Source organism: Zonotrichia leucophrys, chromosome 14 (genome assembly GCF_028769735.1).
Source record: "Zonotrichia leucophrys gambelii isolate GWCS_2022_RI chromosome 14, RI_Zleu_2.0, whole genome shotgun sequence".
Classification (NCBI taxonomy): Eukaryota; Metazoa; Chordata; class Aves; order Passeriformes; family Passerellidae; genus Zonotrichia; species Zonotrichia leucophrys.
Genome location: NC_088184.1, coordinates 532654 through 556062, shown reverse-complemented (window position 1 = coordinate 556062; position 23409 = coordinate 532654). Strand labels below are relative to the sequence as shown.

At 45.6% G+C, this 23409-nt stretch overlaps 1 protein-coding gene across 4 annotated transcripts in view; it reads left to right on the top strand.

Annotated features, from left to right (window-relative positions):
• Window positions 1-22232, top strand: part of TBC1D24 (TBC1 domain family member 24) — a 40407-nt gene extending 18175 nt beyond the window's left edge. For 3 of the 4 annotated variants that reach the window (XM_064725601.1, XM_064725603.1, XM_064725602.1), the window contains exons 4-9: window positions 1549-1566; window positions 9031-9189; window positions 10129-10192; window positions 14032-14127; window positions 16378-16612; window positions 18266-22232. In XM_064725601.1, coding sequence (XP_064581671.1) covers window positions 1549-1566; window positions 9031-9189; window positions 10129-10192; window positions 14032-14127; window positions 16378-16612; window positions 18266-18420 — 727 coding nt within the window. In that variant the 3' untranslated portion in view covers window positions 18421-22232. The remainder of the gene's footprint in view (window positions 1-1548; window positions 1567-9030; window positions 9190-10128; window positions 10193-14031; window positions 14128-16377; window positions 16613-18265) is intronic. The other variant, XM_064725605.1, reaches the window with a different exon arrangement.
• Window positions 22233-23409: the final 1177 nt, after the last annotated feature.

Below are 23409 nucleotides of genomic sequence, written 5' to 3'. Positions count from 1 at the left end.
TTTTGTGGCAATTTCATGTACTAATAGAAAAAATAATTTTGAAAGAACTATGGAAGAGTGACTATACAGATCCAAGAAACTGTTACAAAATCACAAGCTCTTCTCAGAAATAAGGGGAGGGAGAACTAACTCTGAAACCAGTAAATGAAATCCTGCACTGATGTGAAAGTAAAAGTCATACTCATAAAAAGCTTGGCTGAAAGGCCTCTTGATGGATATAGAAAAGGCACCAATATATTAATCTGAACAAAAATAGCATCTTGGCAGGTGCAAATGTATGTGCAGGTAAGTAGTACATGTTCTGTTTTTCCAGAGGCTTCTGATAGCAGAAAACTTCTCCCAGCCATTTCTGAGCTCTCAAGTTCAGAACTGTTGGACAGTTTTATGAACTGCCCTCTGAAGAGAGGTGACTTCTCGAAGTCCCCTGGGTCAGTGAGTGTGGTGTCTGGAATTTGGTGTTCTAGATGCACAGTCTCACTTGCTCTAAATCTCCACTGATGTAGTAGGATCTTCCAGCCAGCTGTGTTGCTGAGTTAGTTACAGTGGTTGCAAAGTTACCATTCCATGGCATGGCAATACATACTCAGTACATTTCAGCCTAAAAGATGACATAAATGTTAGCTGAACCTCCTTCATGTGTCTGCATACCTGTAAAGCTCCCCCTGGTCTCTTCCAAGGGTTAATTTTTTAGACTCACAGCTTGGTTTAGAATCAGCTTCAGTATTTTCCTGTCAGTCTCAAATATTTCAAAGTCTTTAGCCACTGGATTGTCACACTAGAGGCAGTTCAGACCTTTGTATTTGAAACTTGTAACAAAATATTGATCCTCCATTGTGTCTTCCTGTTGGGAAGTTCAGGAGAGTTGTAATATCCTGGAGTATATTGTTTAAATTGGAATTAAAGCTTTAAATTAAAAAAATAAATAAATAATTTCAATAAACCAGATAAAAAGAAAACATGCGTCAAGCAACCACAGATGCTCCAAAAGCTCCTGCTGTGTTAAATGTTGCAAGGAAATTCTCACAACAGTAATGCTTTCAAGGCAAAATACAGTGATATGCCCAAATAAAGCCAGTAGTTACTGCCATGCCAGGCAGAGTTGTCACTGAAACATTTTCACCCTCTCTTGGCTACCTTTGTAAAGCCACTGAAATTTCTCAACGTCCCCAGGCACAGGGCTGCTGGGAGTTTGGCTTGGCTCAGTTTGGATCCCAGTGTGGGCAGATGGAGGTGCTGGAGAAGTGAGTTGTTCTCCAGTGCTCCTTGGGGTGCCAGTCAGTTCTTCTCTCCACCTGTGTTTGGCCTGATTTATTTTCCCATCACATAACAAAACAGGGAGAAAATAAAAATAGAAATGTTTTAACCTGTCTGATTATTTTTCAGTGCTTGATGACTCAAATCAAACCTTGCTTTGTTTCTCTCCAGGCTCCTTTCACTCTCTTTGTCGTGGATGTAGGAAGTCACTGATCTTTTCTATCTTTTTTGTCTTTCTCTTTGTATGTTCTCCTTCTGTCCATTCCATCTCCACTGCACCACTCCTGTATGCAGTCTTGCAACTCCCAAAAGGTAGGTTAAAACACTGGAGTCTCTGCACTTTGCTCATTCCTGCTGTCTTTGGCTTGGTGTTTTTTCCAAGGTGGTCAATATTGCTAACATTGGGGCAGGAGAAGCAGGCCAGCAATCAGAGCACCCGATTGCTGTGCCACATCTCCAGAATACCCTCCTGCAAAGTTAGTTCATAGCACCTGCAAAGCTGTGAGAGCTGGGGTAGTGGGCCCAAGGGCACAGCACTTCAGCCACCAGTACACCTGTGTTTTCCAGAGTGGGAAAGAGTACTGTACGTGGAGAAAGTAAATGCTGGGATTATGGTTATGGCTATAAAAGGCCTTTATAATAATGGTCCTTTCTACTCTGGAAGAAAAAAATGTCATTTTTTTTAAACATCTCAACAGCTCAGAAGAGCTGTTAGGTATCATTCCAACTCCAAATCTGGTAAATACTGTTGCATTAGGTGTGAAATGGAGTCAACTTTTTATCTTCTTTGGAAGCTTTCTGCAGTTAATTGGAAAATTTTTGGACTGACCCCAACTAGGCACACTCCTAAAAGTGACCTGTCTCTATTCACAGTAGTTTATATTTGCTTTTAAGTAGGTAGGGGTTTTTTAGAGCCAAGACAAGACTTTTTCTGTGTCAAGGAGGTCAGAGTTACTCAGCCGTAGAGCATTAATGGTTAATGAAGTCATTTATCAAGTCTTGGCCTGAGAAGTAAATCTTAAAAGAACAAAACCCAGTGAATGGATTGTGATATCTGATAAGCAGAGAACTTGGAAAGAGAAAGGCTGCCCTGTGAGTATTAAATACCAGAGATGTTTAAATTCATGCCTTTGAGAATCCTCTGGCCTTGCAGCAGGTGCCCTGAGTTAACTTTAGTGAGTGATGCGCACTAACATCTGTACTAATTTATAAAATCAAAGCTGGAGTTAACTTCCTCATGTTTTCATGTATGAAAGAACACCTTAAGAGACTTAGCAAAGCATGTTTCATACCATGACTTCTTTGTTGAGGATTTTACCTCTGAAAAATCAAAAATCTGTTAATGCCAGTCAAGCGAATCTTCAGCATCTGTGTATTTTTTTTTGCAGTTAGGATGTTCTGAAAGCAGCAGAAAGCCTTGATTTATGCTAGGAAGCAGTTTGGATTTGAGGGGACTTAGAGCAGGATGTCTGGTGACACTGATCTGGACACAGGATTAAGTTTCAGGCTTATATATCACAAATTACTTACATAGCTGTTTATGACAGAAAAAGAAATCTCCTTTTACCACACAATTATGCCCTCACTGAAATTATAATGGATTTCAAGGTTAATGCATCTCCTCTAAGATTTGACCCAAGCCAGAGTAGAGAAGGAAGGTGCCATTCAGTGAGTAATCTTTGGAGTTGGGGATTTTTTATTTTTTGAATAATACAGGGCACATCCACTTTGACAGGTGCCACTGCACATCCTCAGCCTTGGCTTTACCTTTGGGAGTTTTGAGGTCTCTGAAACACATAGTATTAATGATAATAGCTGGAAAAGCAATATTCTTATGAAATTAGCAAATGCTGCTTTATTAAACAGTAATTATGCTGGTTTTCAAATCTAATTTCTTGGAATAATAGCAGTTGAACAAGTCTTTCTAACCTCAGCAATCAAGAGAAGGTTATCATGGCAATCCCAGTAACTGAGGAAAACACTAATGCAGGGTAAAACCTTCTGAATTTGTTCAGTCCTAGTGGTAGACTTTAATGCTGTCCATATTTACTGGTCTCTCAAGCTACAATGTTTTCACAGATGACCCAGAAAAGAGTGGAGCAGTGAAGACTAAATTGAATTTTCCTCAGTGAATAAAAACCAAAACGCTTGGGTTTTTTCATAGCCCACTTGTGTTCTGTTCATTTTCACTCGTTTACTGCTTTGAAAAGCAACTACCAAAGTGAAGGAGATGATTTTCAGTGTCATTAGATAAATACTGTTAAAAATGAAGAGAATTAATACAGGTTAGATTCTTGTAACTAGTTGCAGTTAATACAGATTGGATACTTGTAACCAGTTGCAATCTGGAACTCCCCCCAGAAAAGTTATATTTTTGCTCAGCAGCATGGAGTTTGGTTTGATAGGTGCAAGCTGTATGTGACACTTCTCAACACAGGGTCAGGTTTCAGTCTCAACCATCTGCAGCTGGGATTTGTTACTGGGAGATAACACATCATTTTGTTTCACATTCTTTGGCCATGTTCTTTGGTTTAACTAGATGGTGCCATTAAATAGAAAATTATTTACCATGGTAGTCAAAAGGCAGGAGCTGTATGCCTGGTACAGTTTTAAATGGTCAATACAGTGGTAAATTCTTTCTAGTAAATCAGAAAGATCTGTTTGAAAAGGTGATACTCTGCCTGCATTAAAGAGTTGTGGGAAGGCACAGGGTACTGAAAGAGATGTGTTCAGAATGCTGCTGAACAGGCTTTGAGAAGGGTTTGGGTAGGAAAGTCTTTAAATCAGCAGGTTATAGTAGCCAGGAGAAGGAAAAAGTACTGTCATGGTTTGACCCGGAAGGAGTGGGAATTCTGGGAAGCTGTGATCAAACCAATGAAGGTTTTGGGTTTCATACTGACACCTGGTGTAGCCAGTGGGGTTTGGACACACCTCCGAGAATACACAGGGGTTAAAAGCAGGGCACTGCCCTGGCATTTCCTCTTTTTGGACATCGCGGCCGAGGAGTTCAGACCTCTCTCCCTCGCCCGGCCCGCTGCTGCTGGGCGGGGGAGGGGCCAGCCATGCGGTGAGGCCTGGGGCCGGGACAGAGATGGGCTTGAGGGGGCTTCGGGGGGGCTTCGAGGATGGAAGGGTGGCGGAGCCCCAAGAGACATCGAGCCCTCGGGCAGCCAGCCCCCGCCCCCCCTCCCCCCCCCCCCCGGAGAGAGAGAGCCGGCGGCACCGAATGTGATGGCAGCCAGCCAGGAGGAGAAGGGGGGAGGGAGAGAGAGCCCGGCCGGCCGCAGCAGCAGCATGTGTGGGAGTATCATCTCCTCCCAGGACAGACAGAGACTGAAAACTTTTAACCCTTTCCTGCATGATTGGGGCCTTGCGAAAATGCTAATCCTCCTCGAAGCTGAATAAGAAGGGAGATGAGAGATGATATGAGATAAGGACCTTGGCCCGGAGTTTGTGGAGATGATTGAGGAGAAGGGGGGAGGGAGAGAGAGCCCGGCCGGCCGCAGCAGCAGCATGTGTGGGAGTATCATCTCCTCCCAGGACAGACAGAGACTGAAAACTTTTAACCCTTTCCTGCATGATTGGGGCTTGCGAAAATGCTAATCCTCCTCGAAGCTGAATAAGAAGGGAGATGAGAGATGATATGAGATAAGGACCTTGGCCGGAGTTTGTGGAGATGATTGGATGGGGAGAGATGATTTGGAGTGGCCTTTGGGCTGGACGTTTTCTTGTAGCCATGGACTCAGTTGTTCCTGTGACACAGACTGCATTTAGGGGGAGGCAGTGCCTCAAAACCAGGAGGGTTCATTTGTGAGGACCCCCCGGCCCCAGGGGGTTGGAAATATATGGGGGGGACAGTTGTCCCAAAAGCAGAGACTGTGCCTTTTTGGAGTGAGACAAGGCATCCTTGAAAGACCACCCTAAAAGCAGTTCTGGCCATGTCTCGGTGGTGAGAGCACTGAGCATGGAAGGAACATGTCACAAGCGGCAAATGGACTTTCCGGGCGGTGCCAAAGTGACAAAGAAGCATCCAGGATTTCACTGTTTCCAGGAAAAGCCTATGGAACAAGAAGGACTCCTTTTTCCTCTCCATGAACTGCAGTTTGAGTATACTAACGTGTGGGGCCAAGGCTGAGCAGTTGTTTTGAGAGAATGTATTGGATTGGGAAAGTTAGGGAGTGGGGAGGAGGAAAAGTGGTTTTTGTAAGGTTTTCAATTTTTTTTCTTTTCCTTATAGTCTTTCCTATTTTTTTCCTGTAGTTTTAGGTAATAAAGTGTTATTTATGTTTAAGTTGGAGCCTGTTTTGCTTATTCCTGGTCACATCTCACAGCAGACACCAGGGTGAGGCATTTTCATGGGGGCACTGGCTCTGTGCCAGGCTCAAACCATGACATTTTTTGGTTCCCTGGACCGGGAAATCGAATCACGGGAGAATGATGAAGTAAAGCTGTGAGATGAGACCAAGAAGAATAAGGAAAGCATGTACTAAGTTAAGGTAGATGAATAGTCATAGTGAATCTAAGGTATTGTTGTGTAGAAGTGTTTTGTAGTCCTGTTGATAATTTTAGAAAGTGTATTCTCGGAGGTGAAGGGTGGAGTGTCATGGTTTGACCCGGAAGGAGTGGGAATTCTGGGAAGCTGTGATCAAACCAATGAAGGTTTTGGGTTTCATACTGACACCTGGTGTAGCCAGTGGGGTTTGGACACACCTCCGAGAATACACAGGGGTTAAAAGCAGGGCACTGCCCTGGCATTTCCTCTTTTTGGACATCGCGGCCGAGGAGTTCAGACCTCTCTCCCTCGCCCGGCCCGCTGCTGCTGGGCGGGGGAGGGGCCAGCCATGCGGTGAGGCCTGGGGCCGGGACAGAGATGGGCTTGAGGGGGCTTCGGGGGGGCTTCGAGGATGGAAGGGTGGCGGAGCCCCAAGAGACATCGAGCCCTCGGGCAGCCAGCCCCCGCCCCCCCTTCCCCCCCCCCCCCGGAGAGAGAGAGCCGGCGGCACCGAATGTGATGGCAGCCAGCCAGGAGGAGAAGGGGGGAGGGAGAGAGAGAGCCCGGCCGGCCGCAGCAGCAGCATGTGTGGGAGTATCATCTCCTCCCAGGACAGACAGAGACTGAAAACTTTTAACCCTTTCCTGCATGATTGGGGCCTTGCGAAAATGCTAATCCTCCTCGAAGCTGAATAAGAAGGGAGATGAGAGATGATATGAGATAAGGACCTTGGCCCGGAGTTTGTGGAGATGATTGGATGGGGAGAGATGATTTGGAGTGGCCTTTGGGCTGGACGTTTTCTTGTAGCCATGGACTCAGTTGTTCCTGTGACACAGACTGCATTTAGGGGGAGGCAGTGCCTCAAAACCAGGAGGGTTCATTTGTGAGGACCCCCCGGCCCCAGGGGGTTGGAAATATATGGGGGGGACAGTTGTCCCAAAAGCAGAGACTGTGCCTTTTTGGAGTGAGACAAGGCATCCTTGAAAGACCACCCTAAAAGCAGTTCTGGCCATGTCTCGGTGGTGAGAGCACTGAGCATGGAAGGAACATGTCACAAGCGGCAAATGGACTTTCCGGGCGGTGCCAAAGTGACAAAGAAGCATCCGGGATTTCACTGTTTCCAGGAAAAGCCTATGGAACAAGAAGGACTCCTTTTTCCTCTCCATGAACTGCAGTTTGAGTATACTAACGTGTGGGGCCAAGGCTGAGCAGTTGTTTTGAGAGAATGTATTGGATTGGGAAAGTTAGGGAGTGGGGAGGAGGAAAAGTGGTTTTTGTAAGGTTTTCAATTTTTTTTCTTTTCCTTATAGTCTTTCCTATTTTTTTCCTGTAGTTTTAGGTAATAAAGTGTTATTTATGTTTAAGTTGGAGCCTGTTTTGCTTATTCCTGGTCACATCTCACAGCAGACACCAGGGTGAGGCATTTTCATGGGGGCACTGGCTCTGTGCCAGGCTCAAACCATGACAAGTACAAAAGCAAAGATACTCTGAGTAAGAGCCTTTTAGAAAAAAGAACTGGAGTTTAGTTGCCCAAACAGTTCACAGAAATGTGAAAGATGTACAGACCAGGTACACAAATAATTCTGAGGCTTGCTTGAGGTGTAAATTTAAACCTGTATTATTAAGTCTTAGCCTATTTATCACCATTGCTTTCCTGCTGGAAATTCATTCTAATAAACAGTTGACTGCCCTAAATATTTTTTAATTCGTTAAATGTGGAGGGAGGAAAAATCTTAATTTCTGCTGAGCTGAAACCAAGTCTTAGTCTCTCAGCTCTGTTCCATAGTGACATCAGTTTTAGCTGCAGACCTGCCAGGACACAGAGGATGGGACCTAAAGTAAGATTCTGAACATGGAGGTCAAGGCTTAGTCCCTACTTTGTTTCAGTGGATCTCTCCTTTGCCTCAGATAGCTGTGTTTAAAACTACAAATAATGTCCTTAGTCAGTGATACTGTAAGTTTTAAAACACATAAATAGTTACAGCCTGCCTAATAGGTGCCCACAGAAGTTCCTTGCATTAAATAATGCAGGGTAGCAATGCAAAGATTGATTTCATTCATTTGGCTAAAATAAGCAGTAATGAATAGTCACTTCATTGAAAATGCTGACACCAGGGTGCCTACGGTGAATTCCAGAAAGCAGGCACTGCTCTGCATTGCAAATGCTGCTGATTGTTTGGTACTCTGAGCACGAAAAATAAAAAGTTTATATCTTTTTATGTTTTAGGGAGTGAGCTAAGGTATCCAGATCCATGCAGATGTACAATACTGAAAGCCCCTTCATGATCATCAAACTGAGAGAAAAGAAATGTGTAATTGTCAAAAAAACCCATCAGAAATAGGCAAATACTTGCACCCAAACCCTTGCATGCAGAGCAAAGGATTAAAGCTTTATTTAACACCTGGCTGCCCAGTAATTCAGTGACTTGTGTAAATTCTGTGTCATTGGCTGTCTCCATTGCATTTTAAGCATTTAACATAGACCGTGGAAGCAAATAACATTTAATCCCCAGGCTCTGGGTTTGCATGCTTGTTTAATTTGAGAAATGAAGACTGGTTAAGATGGTGATGATTGTTATCTTTCACCTGTTTAAAAGCCATGAATCAATCCTAACTGTATCAGACCCTTCTGGGGGGGTACAGGGATTTCCTTCCCAGTGGCTCCATCTGTAACCATGATCCCAGGAACATGTTTGTTTCATAATGAAGTGGAAGTCATTGGTAATTACATGTTTCCAAGAAGTGGAACTTCTCAAAAGCTTCAAATATTTGCCTTGGATTAAAATTGCTTACCCTGGTAATACTGATTCCTCTAAAGTTTCTGAAGGGTTTAGGAATTCTCTAGTCACACGATATGGGCAGGACTTCAGAGGCAGAAAAAATGCTACCTCTTCCTCTCAGATCCTGTCTGTTTGTTTGGGTATTCTGTTCTCTGTGCTTAAACACAAGTGCCAGAGAGAATTAAAAACAACAAATATAAGGCCATGGTAATTTTTAGTGGCTCAGAGTTGTGTCCTCTGTGTGTAAAGGTGCAGGCCACAGCTGCCATACAGAGGAATAGAAAATACAGTCAAGCCAGATCTCTGCCTCTGAGGATTGTGTTAAATTGCAGTAAGTTTATTACCTTCACCAGGTCACGACCACCTAACTCCGTGGACTGGAGCTTTGACCAATAATTTATATGCTGGAGTGTGTTAGCATTCAGCTGTCTTCTCATGTTTCAGTTCAGTAATCTGAAACTTGTTAAATTATTGCTTCTCGGTGTTTTGTGTTGTATTTCTCAGGCAGAATGTGCACTTGGCAGTTCATGCTGAGAACTTCAAATCAGAAATTGTCAGTGTGAAGGAGATGCGGGATATCTGGTCCTGGATCCCAGAGCGGTTTGCTCTCTGCCAGCCCCTCCTGCTTTTCACCACCTTAGAACATGGCTGCAGTCTGAGCAGGTAAGGAAAACCTTCCTCTCTTCTCTACTGTAGGGCAGAAAGGAGCAACTGATGAAGTATTGCTGGGTTGACAAAAAGCCCATGCTTAGTCAGGATTTGATCTGAAGAATATCATTAAGGATGGAATATAAATGTGACAAATTCCTGTTGCCTACAGCATTTGACTGGGATATTTCCTATGCCATAATATTTTAAACTGTTCAATTGGAAAAGTCAAACTTGGATCAGTTCACAGATTCTGCAGGTCTGAGTCTGGTTCCTTAAGGGTTTGAATGGTTTAAGTCAGTGGCTGCTCTGCAGGCACTTTTGATAGATAACCACATTCATACTGATCCAAGGAAGAAGAGAACTGGAAACTAGAAATTACCTATGAATGATTGGGGTTTTTTTTTAAGTGAGATAAACTAGATGTGAGTTGTCCTTGCACCTGGTATGGAGCACTATAACCCTACAGCCCCTAATAATGACTTTGACATCCGCAGGTACTGAGGCAGGGAGTGACCTGCTCTCCCAGCCTTATATGCCTATGAGGAAGAGCAAAAGCAAGCAAAGAGAATGCATCTCAATTAATTTCCTTCAGGACCTAAAGCCCTTCAAACATGGTCATCAGTCCTAGGCTTTTACAATCTTTTAGGTTGTTTCAATTCAAAATGCTGTAAAAGGCTGCAGTTCATCTAGGTAAGCTTCTAGTTATTCTTCAGAGACATAAACTGTACAGGGGACTGAGTAGAGAGCAACTGCTTGATAGTATTCACTTACACTCAGCTGTATTATTTACATGGACTGTAGAAAGTATTTGCAGGAATATTCTCAGTCTTCAGGTGGTTTTTTGCAATGGCACCAGTTGGAGAAGGAGGCGGTGCCTGACGTTGAGGAGGAAAGGAGCTGCGGTTGGTGGCAGCGGAGTGAGTGCTCACTTTGTTGTGCTCTGCACTTCAGGTTCTATTCCCACAGCGAGGGACACGAACCAACCCTGCTCCTCATCAAGACAACAGCGAAAGAGGTGAGTGAGGCGTAAGACAAGTGATTCAATTGGTGTTTGGGCAGCATGTAATGCTGTGCTGCAACACACAGCTGTTTATAATAAAATGAATAAGCAAGCTTTGGCTTGGTTTTTTTAAGAATCCATGCTTTAAATTATTCTATTTGTTGGTTATAGGACTATGTGTTCTTGGGCAGACCTTGCAAACCAGGTCTTGGATAACTGCTTTTCCTCTTGCAAGTAGTGTGGGGTGATGGACAAAAGTAGCTCATTTTGCTCTTGGACAGACTGAAATGCAGAACCAGAGGGACTGAGTGGGAATTGTGTTAAAGTTATGATTCATAGAAGACATTTTCATTTTCTCAAGGATACGAGGGAAGAAAGTAGCAGAATTTAAATGGTATGAATAATGTTAGACTGCATGATGTGAAAACAAAAGCCTTAGTTCATCTCATTCTTGACTGGGAAAAAAATAAGCCAAGAAAGCTCTGAGAACCTGAGGAGGAGTGCACATGTCCCTTTTTTCTGCTCCTGTGTGTGCCAATATTGGACAGCATAATGTGAAAACAGCAACATGCTTGTTTAAAAAATTAATAACTAACCAAGAAGTCTTCCCAGAACCTTCTCAGGAGGGCACACACGAACTTCCTGTAATGGTGTTGTTGTCTGTGCCACTGTACATGACTTTTAAATATTCTTTATATAACATTAAGCTGTTACTGCAGCCTTTATTCCTGCTTATTACTGTGGGCTTTATTCCTGTCCATACAGAATCACACAGAATCACTGGGTTGGAAAAGACCTCAAAGATCATCGAGTCCAACCCAGCCCCAACACCTCAACCAAACCCTGGCACCCAGTGCCACATCCAGGCTTTTTTTAAACACATCCAGGGATGGTGACTCCACCACCTCCCTGGGCAGAACATTCCAGAACTTTATCACTCTTTCCATAAAAAACTTTTTCCTAATATCCAACCTGTATTTCCCTTGGTGCAGCTTGAGGCTGTGTGCTCTGGTTGTGTCAGTGCTGCCTGGAGAAAGAGACCAACCCCAGCTGAGCACAGGCACCTTTCAGGAAGCTGTAGAGAGTGATAAGGTCAGCCCTGAGTCTCCTTTTCTCCAGGCTGAGCACCCCCAGCTCCCTCAGTGGTTCCTCAGAGGCTTCAGTGTTCCCAGCCCCTCTCCAGCCTCATTGCCCCCTCTGGAGGTGCCCAAGAGTCTCAATGTCCTTCCCAAACTGAGGGCCCAGAGCTGGACACAGCACTCGAGCTGTGGCCTCCCCAGTGCTGAGTACAGGGGAAGGATGAGCTCCCTGCTCCTGCTGGCCACAGCATTCCTGCCACAGGCTGTTGGTACAGGATGATCCATTCCTGATCCAGGCCAGGATGCCCTTGGCCTTCTTGGCCCCAGGGCTCACTGCTGGCTCACGTTCAGGCTGCTGCCAACCAGGACCCCCAGGTCCCTTTCCACTGGGCACTGTCCAGCCACTCTGTCCCCAGACTGAAACATTGCAGGGGATTGTTGTGGCCAAAATGCAGGACTGGGCACTTGGGCTGATTAAACTTCATCCTACTGGACTCTGCCAAACCCTGTGGGCTCTGTTCCAGGTCTCCCTGCAGAGCCCTCCTACCTTCTGACAGATGGACGCAGCTCCCAGCTTAGTGTTGTCTGCAGATTTACCAATTAAAATCTCAATCCCCTCATCCATGTCATCAATAAAGATACTGAACAGGGCTGGCCCCAGCACAGAGCCCTGAGGGACACCCCTGGTGCCTGGCTGCCAGCAGGATGCAGCAGCGTTCACCACCGCTCTGGGCCTGCCATGCAGCCAGGTCTGAGCCCAGCACAGAGTGCTCCTGTCCCAGCCCTGGGCTGCAGCTTCTCCAGGAGTGTGCTGTGGGACACAGAGTCAAAGGCCTTGCTGGAGTCCAGGTGTACAACACTCACAGCCTTTCCTGCATCCACCAGGCAGATCACCTGGCCGTAAAAAGAGGTGAGGTTGGTCAGACACACCCTACCCCTCCTTAACCCCTGCTGGCTGGCTCTGCTAGCCTGGCCATCCTGTAAGTGCTGTGTGATGACACTTAGTATAAACTGTTCCATTACCTTACTGGTACTGAGGTACTAGTTACCAGAATCCTCCTTCCCACCCTTGTTGTGAATGGGCATCACACTGGGCAGCTTCCAGTCATCTGGAACCTCACCAGTGAGCCAGGACTGTTGGTAAATAATGGAGAGCAGCTTAGCAAGCTCATCTGCCAGCTCCCTCATCACCCTGGGGTGGATCCCATCTGCTCCCAGGGATTTATGAACATCCAAGCAGCTCAGCAGTTCTCTGACTGCCTCCTCCTGGATAACAGGGGGCCCATTCTGCTCCCTGACACCATCTACCAACCCAGGAGGACAGCTGGGGACAAGCCATCTCCCCACTAAAGACTGAGGCAAAGAAGGTGTTAAGCCCCTCTGCCTTCTCTTCACCTGCAGTTACTGTATCTCTGCAGGATGGCTGTCCATGAACAGGCCCATTTCTACTCTTATTTACATCTACATAATGCTCACCCTCCAGGCCATTTCATAGTTCTGCATGTGGTTTATATCCATTCAGGCCTGTGTTGAGATGCCAGTGGCTTATGGAATGCCCCTGGTGTCTGAAGGGTAGAGGAGGGAACAATTCTTTTGCTTCTTGTTTTGGAACCTGTCAAAAGTCTGGCTTTGTAAGGGATTCTGTTTTTTATAGGATGGTTTGTTTCTTACCCCTCAAAAAACAATATATTAGCCAAAACAAACAAACAAAGACTAGAAGAAAAATTTGGATTTTTTTTTTCATGCTTATGGATTTGGAGGGGTTTTGCAAAGGGTTGTTCATCCTTTATTCGTATGTCTATGGTTAACTTTTAGAATGAGGGAAATTTGCCTTCTGATTTTCTGCCTCTCATACCCATCAGGCACATCACATCAAATGGACTTCTGGATCATTTAGATTTAATTCTAAATCTGAATTTACATTTAAATCTAAATACAGATTTATCTGTATGAAAGAAATCTGATCTTCAGTAATTTTGTCCTAGGAGCTCTGCTTGTAATGCTTGTGGAGGCCAAACAGCAAATGTACCGTAGAACAATTCTGTATAATCATAATTGTTTTTCAGATTTCTGGGGGGGTGGGGGGGGTAAGCACAGATGCCTTCATCCCACTTTTGGAGCTTCATTGTTTCCTCTGTGTGCACATGGCAGTGATGTGTGTTGCTGGTAGCAAAAACTTCTAGTGCAAACACAAGACGGCAGAGACCAGCTCAGCCCTCAAAGGGTGCTTCTCTTTATTGGAGACTAGAGGCCCCCATGTGGTTTGAGTGGATGCTCTAAACATCTGAGCTAGTTCAGCATTTGCTTAGCTGAGCTGGCTTTAACCTGTACTTTGAAATGTAAGAAAGCCACCAAGGCCACTGTTTGACTAAAAAGTGTTCAGGCAGAGCTGCTCATACTGTAACTTGGGACAGCTCTGCTGCTGTGATTGCCAGAGTGAATGAATAGAAGTCAGGCAGTACAGGCCTGGAGTGATCTATATTTTGGTACCTGAGGTTGTGTTAGAAAATTGTGTTTAGAAAATTTCTCTTTTAAGGCATCGGAGGTATGAAATAATCTATGACACTCTTGGGATTTAGAGGTAACCAACAGATTCAAAGCAGCTTAAATCTGTCTTTAGATATAAGTGCTTGTGCTGCTTTAATCCACTGGTGTAGAAACTCTGAAACTCAAGCTGAAGTAAAACCTGCAGTTTTGCTCTTTGAAGTGTCAGTATCAGTGGGTTTAACACACTTTTTGCTTCAATGGGAAGCCTGACTGTGCTGTCTGTGCCAGGTCTGTGGGGCTTACCTGTCCACTGACTGGAGCGAGCGCCGGCGAGGAGGGAACAAGCTGAGTTTCTTTGGAACGGGGGAGTGCTTTGTGTTTAGGGTGAGTAAAATTTTGTTGTTGCTGCCCAGTACCAAGACAGAACAACTGTACTGGTTAGCTATCACCTCTCTTCCACTTCAAGAGGCTGGATTATGTGGAGGAAAAATTTTACTTTTTTGTTGTGACTCTTTTTCTCCCCTTGCACAGAACATTTTCTAAAAAGATCATAGAATCCTCAAGGTTGAAAAAGACCTTTAGGATCATGAAGTACAATCACCAACCCAGAAATACTGTCATGTTCATTAGTAAACTATGTCCCCAAGTGCCACATCCACACATTTTTGAACACTTCTAAGGATGGTGTTGTGGTTTGATACTGACCAAATGCCAGGCACCCATGAAATCTGCTCACTCACCCTCTCCTGCTACAGCTGGGCAGAGGAGAGAAAATTTAACAAAGGGTCCATGAGTTAAGGACTGGGAAAAAACACTTGAAAGGCAAAACAAGCTCAACTTAGAGATATAGAGTGAATTTATTATTAACAAGATCAGAGCAGGGAAATTAGAAGTAAATTAAGCCCTTAAAAACACCTTTTTCCCCCCAACCCCTCCCTCCTTCCCACCAACAGTGCAACAAGACAGGGCCTGGAGGGTTTGGTCAGTTCATCACCCCAGGTTTTCTTCCACTGCTCAGGGAGAGGGGTCCTTCCCCTGCAATGCTGTGGGGTCCCTCCCACATGAGTCAGTTCTCCATGAACTTCTGCAGTGTGGTTCCAATCTCTGTGGTTCCAAGCAGCAGCTCCCTGTGACCTGCTGCAACATCAGCCCTCCCACAGACACACAGTGCTCCCCAAACTGCTGCAGCGTGGGTCACTCTTCCATGGGGTGCACTCCTCCAAGGACAGGCTGCTCCAGCCTGGAAGGAAGGGCCCCCTCTCTCCACCAGGTCTGCAAGGGGCTCACAGCCTGCACCAGTACCCACCTGCTCTGGCCTGGGCACCTCCCACACAGGCTGTGGGTGGATCTGCATCCCCATGGACCCCACAGGCTGTGGGTGGATCTGCATCCCCACAGATCCCCACAGGCTGTGGGTGGATCTGCATCCCCATGGACCCCACAGGCTGTGGGTGGATCTGCATCCCCACGGACCCCACGGGCTGCGGGTGGATCTGCATCCCACAGACCCCCACGGCTGTGGGTGGATCTCTGCATCCCCATGACCCCACGGCTGTGGGTGGATCTGCATCCCCACGGACCCCACAGGCTGTGGTGGATCTGCATCCCCACGACCCCCACGGCTGTGGGTGGATCTCTGCATCCCCACGGACCCCCACAGGCTGTGGGTGGATCTGCATCCCCATGGACCCCACGGGCTGTGGGTGGATCTGCATCCCCATGGACCCCCACAGGCTGTGGGTGGATCTCTGCATCCCCATGGACCCCACAGGCTGTGGGTGGATCTGCATCCCCATGGACCCCACAGGCTGTGGGTGGATCTCTGCATCCCCACGGACCCCCACAGGCTGTGGGTGGATCTCTGCATCCCCACGGACCCCACGGGCTGTGGGTGGATCTGCATCCCCACAGACCCCCACAGGCTGTGGGTGGATCTCTGCATCCCCATGGACCCCACAAGCTGCAGGGGGAACAATCTGCTTCACCACGGCCTGCAGAAGAATCTCAGCTCCAGCACCTGGAGCACCTCCTTTCCCCTCCTTGGTTATCACAGAGTCATTACCTCCATTTCTAACTGGCCCAGCCTTGGCCAGCAGCATGTCCATCTTCAGAGACATCAGGGATTGGCTCTGCTGGGCATGGTGGAAACTTCCAGCAGCTTCTCACAGAAGCCACCTCTGTGACCTCCCCACTATCAAGAACCAGGGTGTGCAAAACTGACACAGATAGTCATTCTACCCCTTCCCTGGGCAGCCTGTGCCAGTGCCTGACAACCATTTCAGTGCAGAAATTTTCGCAATATTCAATCTAAACCTTCCTAGGCACAACTTGCAGCCATTTCCTCCTGTCTGTCTCTTGTTAACTGGGAGCAGAGCCTTACCCCAACGGACTCCACTCTCCTTTTATGCAGTCGTAGAGAAAGATGATCTAGAGAAGAGAGATGTAGTAAGGTAACTCAGGAGTTATTGCATCATTTCTTCAACCACCTAAAAAGCAAAGGAAAAAAGATTGAGCCAAGCTTTACTGCTGACTTTGCAGGTGGAGGCTGAGGTGCTGGAATGTTCTTTTCTGAGCAGAACTCTGTGTAGTGTGCGTGCACTAATGTCAGCTCTGCCCTTTTCTGCCTCTCTGCAGCTGCAGCCAGAAGTGGAACGCTACGAGTGGGTGATCATAAAACACCCAGAATTGGCCTCGACTGGATCAGAGACAGAAAACCATGCCCAGCCAGCTTCTACCACCCTTTCCTCCAGCAGCATTCCCTCAGATCCTTCAGATCGCCTTTCTCCCTTCTTAGCAGCCAGGCACTTCAACTTGCCTTCCAAAACAGCCTCCATGTTCATGGCTGGCAGCAGTGAGTGCATCATTGTAGGTGAGTCCATGTGAGAATTCGAGCACAGATCCTACCCCATCTCTTCCTGTCCACCTTAGATAGATGGTAAACATGCACCATGGAAACATGGTACCAGACCCCTTTATTTCAGTATCACCACAGGTAGAGATAAAATTGCCCAAAACCTGACATCATTTCTCAACCCAAATTTTCTGTGGTAAAAACTGCATCCAAGCATTTTAGAGAAGAGAGTAACTCATGGCTTTAAGTATAGCCATTACTTCATACTGCCTAATTCACAATGAGTAGTTCTCAAAAAGGACCTTACTTTTTCATCAAGGTTTTTGTAACGCAGAGTAAGCTATAAAACATGTTAATTCTCCAGGAACTTTATTGGATCTGTGGTGCTGCTGACTTTGGCAAAAATCTGCTTAGTAAGGTTGTCACTTAAATGGGATTTACAAGGAACAGATCTAAAATCATAGTTGTCATTTTCCCAAAAGTCTTTACTTGACACTTGTTAGGAGAGCAACTGGCCTATAATTTCCTCTGTAATGTCAAGTGTTGGCTGGTTTCCCACTTGGCAGCATGTGCTCTAATCATACGATCATGGAATTGTTTAGGTTGGAAAAGCCCTCTAAGACCATCAAGTCCAGCCATTTTCCCAGCACTGCCAAGGCCACCACTAACCCATATCCCCAAGTGCCACATCTGCATGGTTTTTGAACATTTCCAGGGATGGTGACTCCACCACTGCCCTGGGTAGCCTGTTTAAGTGCCTGACCACCCTTTCAGTGCAGAAATTTTCCCAATATCCTACCTAAATCTTCCCTGGTGGTTGAGGCATTTTCCTCTTGTCCTGTCACTTGGTCCTTGGGGAGCAGAGCCCGACCCCCATCAGGTTCCACCCTCCTTTCAGGGAGGTGTCGAGTGTGATGTGTCCCACCAGCTCTTTCTACCAGCTTTAGGTAAGGGAGTCACTTATATTTACTGTATACTACACTACACTATACAGGCCTGGGTAGCAGATACATGGAAGTGAGTGTTGTACACAGCTCCAGCTGTGGACCAGAATTCCCACCCTTTTGATTCTTCAGATGGCTTTAGTAACTGTTCTTTGATGGTTGCCCAATAAGCAATAGGGAATCTTCCTTTTTGTTCTCCTAACATATTTCTGTCTAACCTTATTTCACTTCTCTGCGTTTTCTGACTGAAAGCTCTGTGAACCTTGACATAGATCCACAGATAACCAAAATGCTTTTAACACATACATGGTTTATAATTATTTTGAAGACCAAGCCAGTGCTGTTACTTACTGATCTTGTTCTTCTCCCATCTTTGATTTTTGACTACTAACAGAATTATTTGGTTTTCCTTTAATGGAGAAAAATTTGAAGTTGTAGCTTCTGATATCCTCCAGCACTGAAATACAAATCTCAAATGCAGGTAGTTTTTCTTCTTGCTGGGTTGCATTACTTTTCTTTATCACCATTGAAAGAAATCATTCAGTTCTGGTATTATCATTAAAAGCCTATACATCTGATCCTATACTGTTACATCTGAAGACAGCAAGCAGACATTACTGAGGGCTTCCAGTTATTCCCCATGGGAAAAGCACTAAAGTATTTGTACAGCTGTTTCCCATGCCAAGAAATGCAGAGATATCCTTACCCTGTCTTTGTCTCTTGCCAGGAGGTGGTGATGGCCAGGCTCTGTACCTCGATGCAGATCTGAACCACGGGAGAACCAGCCACTGCAACACTTTCAATAACCAGCCACTGTGTTCTGAAAGCTTCCAGATCTCCATCCTGGAAGTGTGGGGCTTCAGGGACACCATGAATGGTTGATGTGACTGTCATTAATCAGCTAGTTTTTCAGTTGTCCAAGGTACATTCCGATACAGGAGCTAAGGTAGAACATCCTTTCTGCTGGGCTCACTGCTGTGAGTCATTCCTAAGTGGTGCACTTGGATGCAGGCCTAATTGTTTACTCTTACTTTATTTAAGACAGATCAAGGTGAAGTAATGTATCTGGTTAAGTGTTTGTCCCTTTACCTCTAGAGATCTGCATTCAGGGACTGTTGGTGAAAATGAAAATGTGATGAATTCAGAGCCCTGCTAGATGGATACAGGCCCTAATCATGGGGTGGGTTTGAGTCCACAGTTCCTCAGAGGCACAGCCCTGGCTGAGCTGTGCTGCAGAGCTCTGAGCCACTGGCACCAGTAGCTGGCCTGAGCCAGGAATATCAAATGTCTCCTCACAGGGAGCACTGGTGACCTCAGATCTGACATAGAAGAGTAGTTCATAAAATTGCTGCCCTCCTATGAGCAGATGTTGTATAGACAAATCAGTACCATTAAGTGATGAAGCTCTTCATTCACACCAGAACCATGATTGCTGATTTTCCTGTACCAAAACCTTTGACATGTTCCAGTTGCATATGTTAGAGCAGTCTGCCTCTGAGAAAGGCATCCAGGCTGGACAGTGATATGTCCAAGTCTCGATTTTGTTTACATTCCTATTCCATATCAGTATGATGACTTCTGAGTGACTCCCTGTGTCAGGCAGCTGAAAGCCAGAGTGTGTCTGCAGTGCCCAGAAATGTTCATTTCCTCATCTTTCCTGGGAACTGAAATGAAGCTTTAAATCTGAAAATGACTGTGCTGATATCTCTGTGTGTTTGGGGAATTAGACCTGGTGATAGTGGGAACTTAATCCTGTCCCCTCAAGTAAAGAAAGGAAGGCAGGAGGCAAATCTGGGAGTGAATGGATTCCTCAGGAGAACTAGAGGCAACACTGTTTCTCCAGATGTCTTCCCAGTGATGAGATCCCTCCTGAGAAAGCTAAGTTTTCTTCCTGTATAGTCTGGTAGGGTTTGGGTGATGAAAGGAGGCTTTGCTCATTCTTGAGCAGTTTTGCATTCTCTGCAGGCATGCCCTGTGTCTGGAGACAATTCCCCAGAGTCTTTATCCAAAAATTGCACTATCTGTTGTGGACATTCTCCCACATGAAGCACAAATACATAAACATCAGTGAGTAGTCCACAGTATACAATAGGATGCTCAGAGCTTCAGTGAGTAACTCACTAGTAAGATTTATCACAACAGGGAAAATGAAGGGAAAGAGAAATTGCTGATTTTCTAAACAGTTCAATCTAAAAAATTGCTGTAGAGTGCGATTTTTACTTAATGTTATTGCTACTTAAGCTTGAAGTTCATTAAAAGAAAAAAATTTAATAATGTTAAAGGCTAGGTTGGACAAGGTCACATTCATATTCAGAGGTCTGAGGTGAGTTTTTGGTCATGCTGGCTTGTCCAGCTTGCCAGCCATGACAGTACCTCATGGCTTGGGAAAGAGTTGCCTCTTGCAGAGTATGTGAATAAACTTGGCAAAAATAAGATTTGCTTTTTAAGGTGCCATTTTGAAGTTTTGTCAAAGTAACTCTTGGAAAAATTAGCCTATGTGCAGAACAGTTTAAGATGTCTTTTGCACCATTTGTATTTGCAATTGGATTCTCTCACCCTGTCTGAGAGTCAGCATTGGGCCTCCCTTTCTCCTTCCCACACAGTGAGTTCTGCCCAGTTGTCTTTGCACAGGTTTACCATAGGCTTGATTGAACTGCAAGAGGTAATTCAGTTATACTGATATGTTTTGATGTGGAAGAACTCAGTCATATGTGGCTTTTTCCAAACACTGGCTGATGCTGCCTTCTATTTTTCCAAGCCACCCATGTCTCTTTGCTCTTGCAGGTATCCCACAAGCTTCCTCAGACAAAAGAAATCACTCAGAAAGTACAGATTCTACTTAGTGTAGGTGGGATTTCAGTTTGGTTTGATCTTCTGTTTTGTGCTTGTCTGAGGAGGTGCCCTTGGGAACAAAAAGCAACTAAAAAACACGATAGTAATAATTTCCAGCTTGTTGTCAAAAATTCCCTGGAGCTGTGTGTTGGTAGGATTTGTGGGAGTGTAATGTTCTACTCCAAATTAATTTTATCTGCAAAAACTTGGCTGCATCTGGCAGTGTGATGGGATTTCCTCACTCCCATCCCTGCTGGGTGTAACTATGTCAAAACCTTGTCTTAAGCCATATCTAAGAAACATTCCTCAGAAACATGTTCTTTCCCTGCTCTGTTCTTGGTGCACAGAGCACCAAGAATTGAGTGTTTAGAATCTGAAATAACTCCTGGTTCCTCAGAAACTCATCATAGGATATCAGTGTGAGAATCCAAGGAGTAGTATTGGACGAGGCACGGGACTGGTTTGGCTCGATGAAGTGCTGCCCTGCCACAGCCACCATGTGGGACTGATCTGTGTGCTTTGAACTGGAGTAGCCTGGACCAAGAAGCAGCAATAATCCAGGGAGAGCAGTTCTACAGTGCTGCAGCAACTTCACACAATCCTTGTGTTCAGTAAAAATGGATATTCCTTGTCATGTGCAAGTCCTCATCCATCATTCCTGGTGTGGTTGTGAGACACCTTAGAAGAGCAGCGTTTTGACTTGGTTATCTTTCCAGTAGCAGAGAGGCATTTTTCCTGTCTGTTTAGTTAAGTTGTTGCTGACTAACTGTATATCTAAGTTCAGACCCTTTGTTTCATGCAAAACTCTTGAGATGGAGGCCACAGGCTGGTTTTGAAGACAATGGCTACAATGGACACCTTATCAGAAAGTGGAGTTATCTCAAGTACTCCAGCCATGAGGTGCTTTAGTCAGTTGTTACTTGCAGCTCTGCACACCTGTTGAAGTAGGCTGTAATCCCTGTTTGTGATCCTGCTGGCAGCAGCAGGAGTGCCAGAGTTGGGCTGGGAGCTGCAAGCTAGGGTTGCCACAGTTCTGTGAGAGCATCTGTGCTTTCCTGAAAAGCTGCTTTTTGCTTTGTCATATTCCTTGAAGGCAGAAAACATTAGAAACTGCTGACATCAGAAACCTGACTGCACTGTAAATGGCAACCAAACTGTTTGCAGACCATGGCAACTGGATCCAGTTGCAGCCAGGCTGGACAGACTTCACTGCACCTGAGATGTCTTTCCTGCAGCTCCTGCACTTTGCCACACTCCTTTTTCTGCTGCAGCTTGTTAATCAACCTCCTGTTAATAGAGACAAATCAGCCGAGGGAAGGGAAAATTCTCCTTTCCTCTCTGATGACATATCTGAAGTCAAAATGGAGTGGGGGTCAGCACTGTTCTTTGAACAGTTAAACCATGCCAATAGAGATCTGTGATGAGCCACAGAGGGGTGACACGTGCAGATCCATGAACTGCTCTTCATGTGTGTGTATTGAAATTGTGTACCTTTGCCCTTGGAAATCCATCCTCATTTTCTGTGGAGCATCATCTCCTGTGCCCATGGGGACACTGATGCCACAGTCAGGAGCTGACCCAGCTGTGGCACTGTGAGAGCTCAGTTCCTGCCAGTGGCACTGAGTCAGGCTGTTGGTACAGCTGAGGCGTGGGCACCTGGCTGTTCTGCAGCTCTCTGTCATGGATTTCAGACTATTCAGAGTCAGAATGAATGTGTGTGTACTATTTGGGGTGATGTTTTCTTCAGATGAGTGGTGATCTGCTGCCGAGTTGGTTTTCTACCCTATATTGGAATCATGCCCTATGTCAATGGTATTTTTGTCACTGTGCAGAATCTTGGGTATTAAAGGTATTTGACTGTGGAGGCTGCTGGCTTTGTCCTTTATTCTTGTCTTTTCCTTCCTGTAGGGCTCATAGCAAAAGGCACCCTGAAACCGAGACAAACCCTGGAATGTGTGTCCTCTGACAGAGCTTTCACTGTGGTCAGGTGGTGACATGATGGTTCCTGATCATTTCAGATCTCACAAGACTTCCCCTGAGATCAGGTGTCAGACTGACTCTGAAGTCTCTAGATAGCCAGTTCTGACATGAGCCTTCTTCCCTTTGCAGTCCAGAGAGCATGGTTTGCACCAGCCCAGCCTAGGTTTAAAATGGAGGTTTAGGGGTGTCCTCTGGCCACCAGCACCTGTAAGTTGCAATCAGACCATACAGTGACCAAGGATGTAAATGAAAAAAATGGAATTCCACGAAATTTGGGGGTTTAAACAAACTGCTGTCAGGCCAAAGGGATTTGGGTATTTCCCCTCAAAAATAGTCCCACCCCCTTATATCCACCTCATACCCAAATCTGTCCACCTCGTGCTGCTGTACATTTCCAAGAGCAGAGCTGTGGTTTAAGGCAGTGCAGTGTGGAAAAGGGATTGCTGAGCTGGCAGAAGCAATTCCCAGTGGATTAATTCTCTGGACAGCTCTGCACTGCCAGGAGGTTTGCTGCACAGGAGGCCCGTGGCCACTAGAGGTTCCTCTCAGCCTGGTCTGTGCCTCCATCACCAGTAAATCTGTCCTTGCAATATTAAAGAGCTTTCTTTGCATGGTTTCCAAAAGTGACCTGAGCCTTAAATACCATAAAACAGAATTTTACAACTCCCTTGAAATCTGTAAACTTAATCATGAAGGTGCTTAGTAGCAGGAAGGCGTAAGTCAGGGATAGTAAGGAGCTGAGCAGCACAGGCAGCTGTTTTGGGACCTTGGAGCTGCTGTAAACTCAGTGACTGAGACCTGAGAGGGGAATGTGCTTGGTTGCATCAGGCAGCAGAAGCTTGGTGTCCTGCCCAGAAAGCACGGTGGTGGGAAGGTCCTGGATGGTGTCTCAGGGCTGGTAGCAGCTACAGGAGCCTGAACTGGAAAAGGAAGGCTGTGCTGTGTCTTGCTGTGCTATGGCTCTCTCTTCTCTGAGAAGAGCCAGATGTTTGTCAGTTGTGCTTTTTTTTTTTTTCTGGATTTTCTGTACAGGCTTTTATGTAAATGTCTCAGAGATAC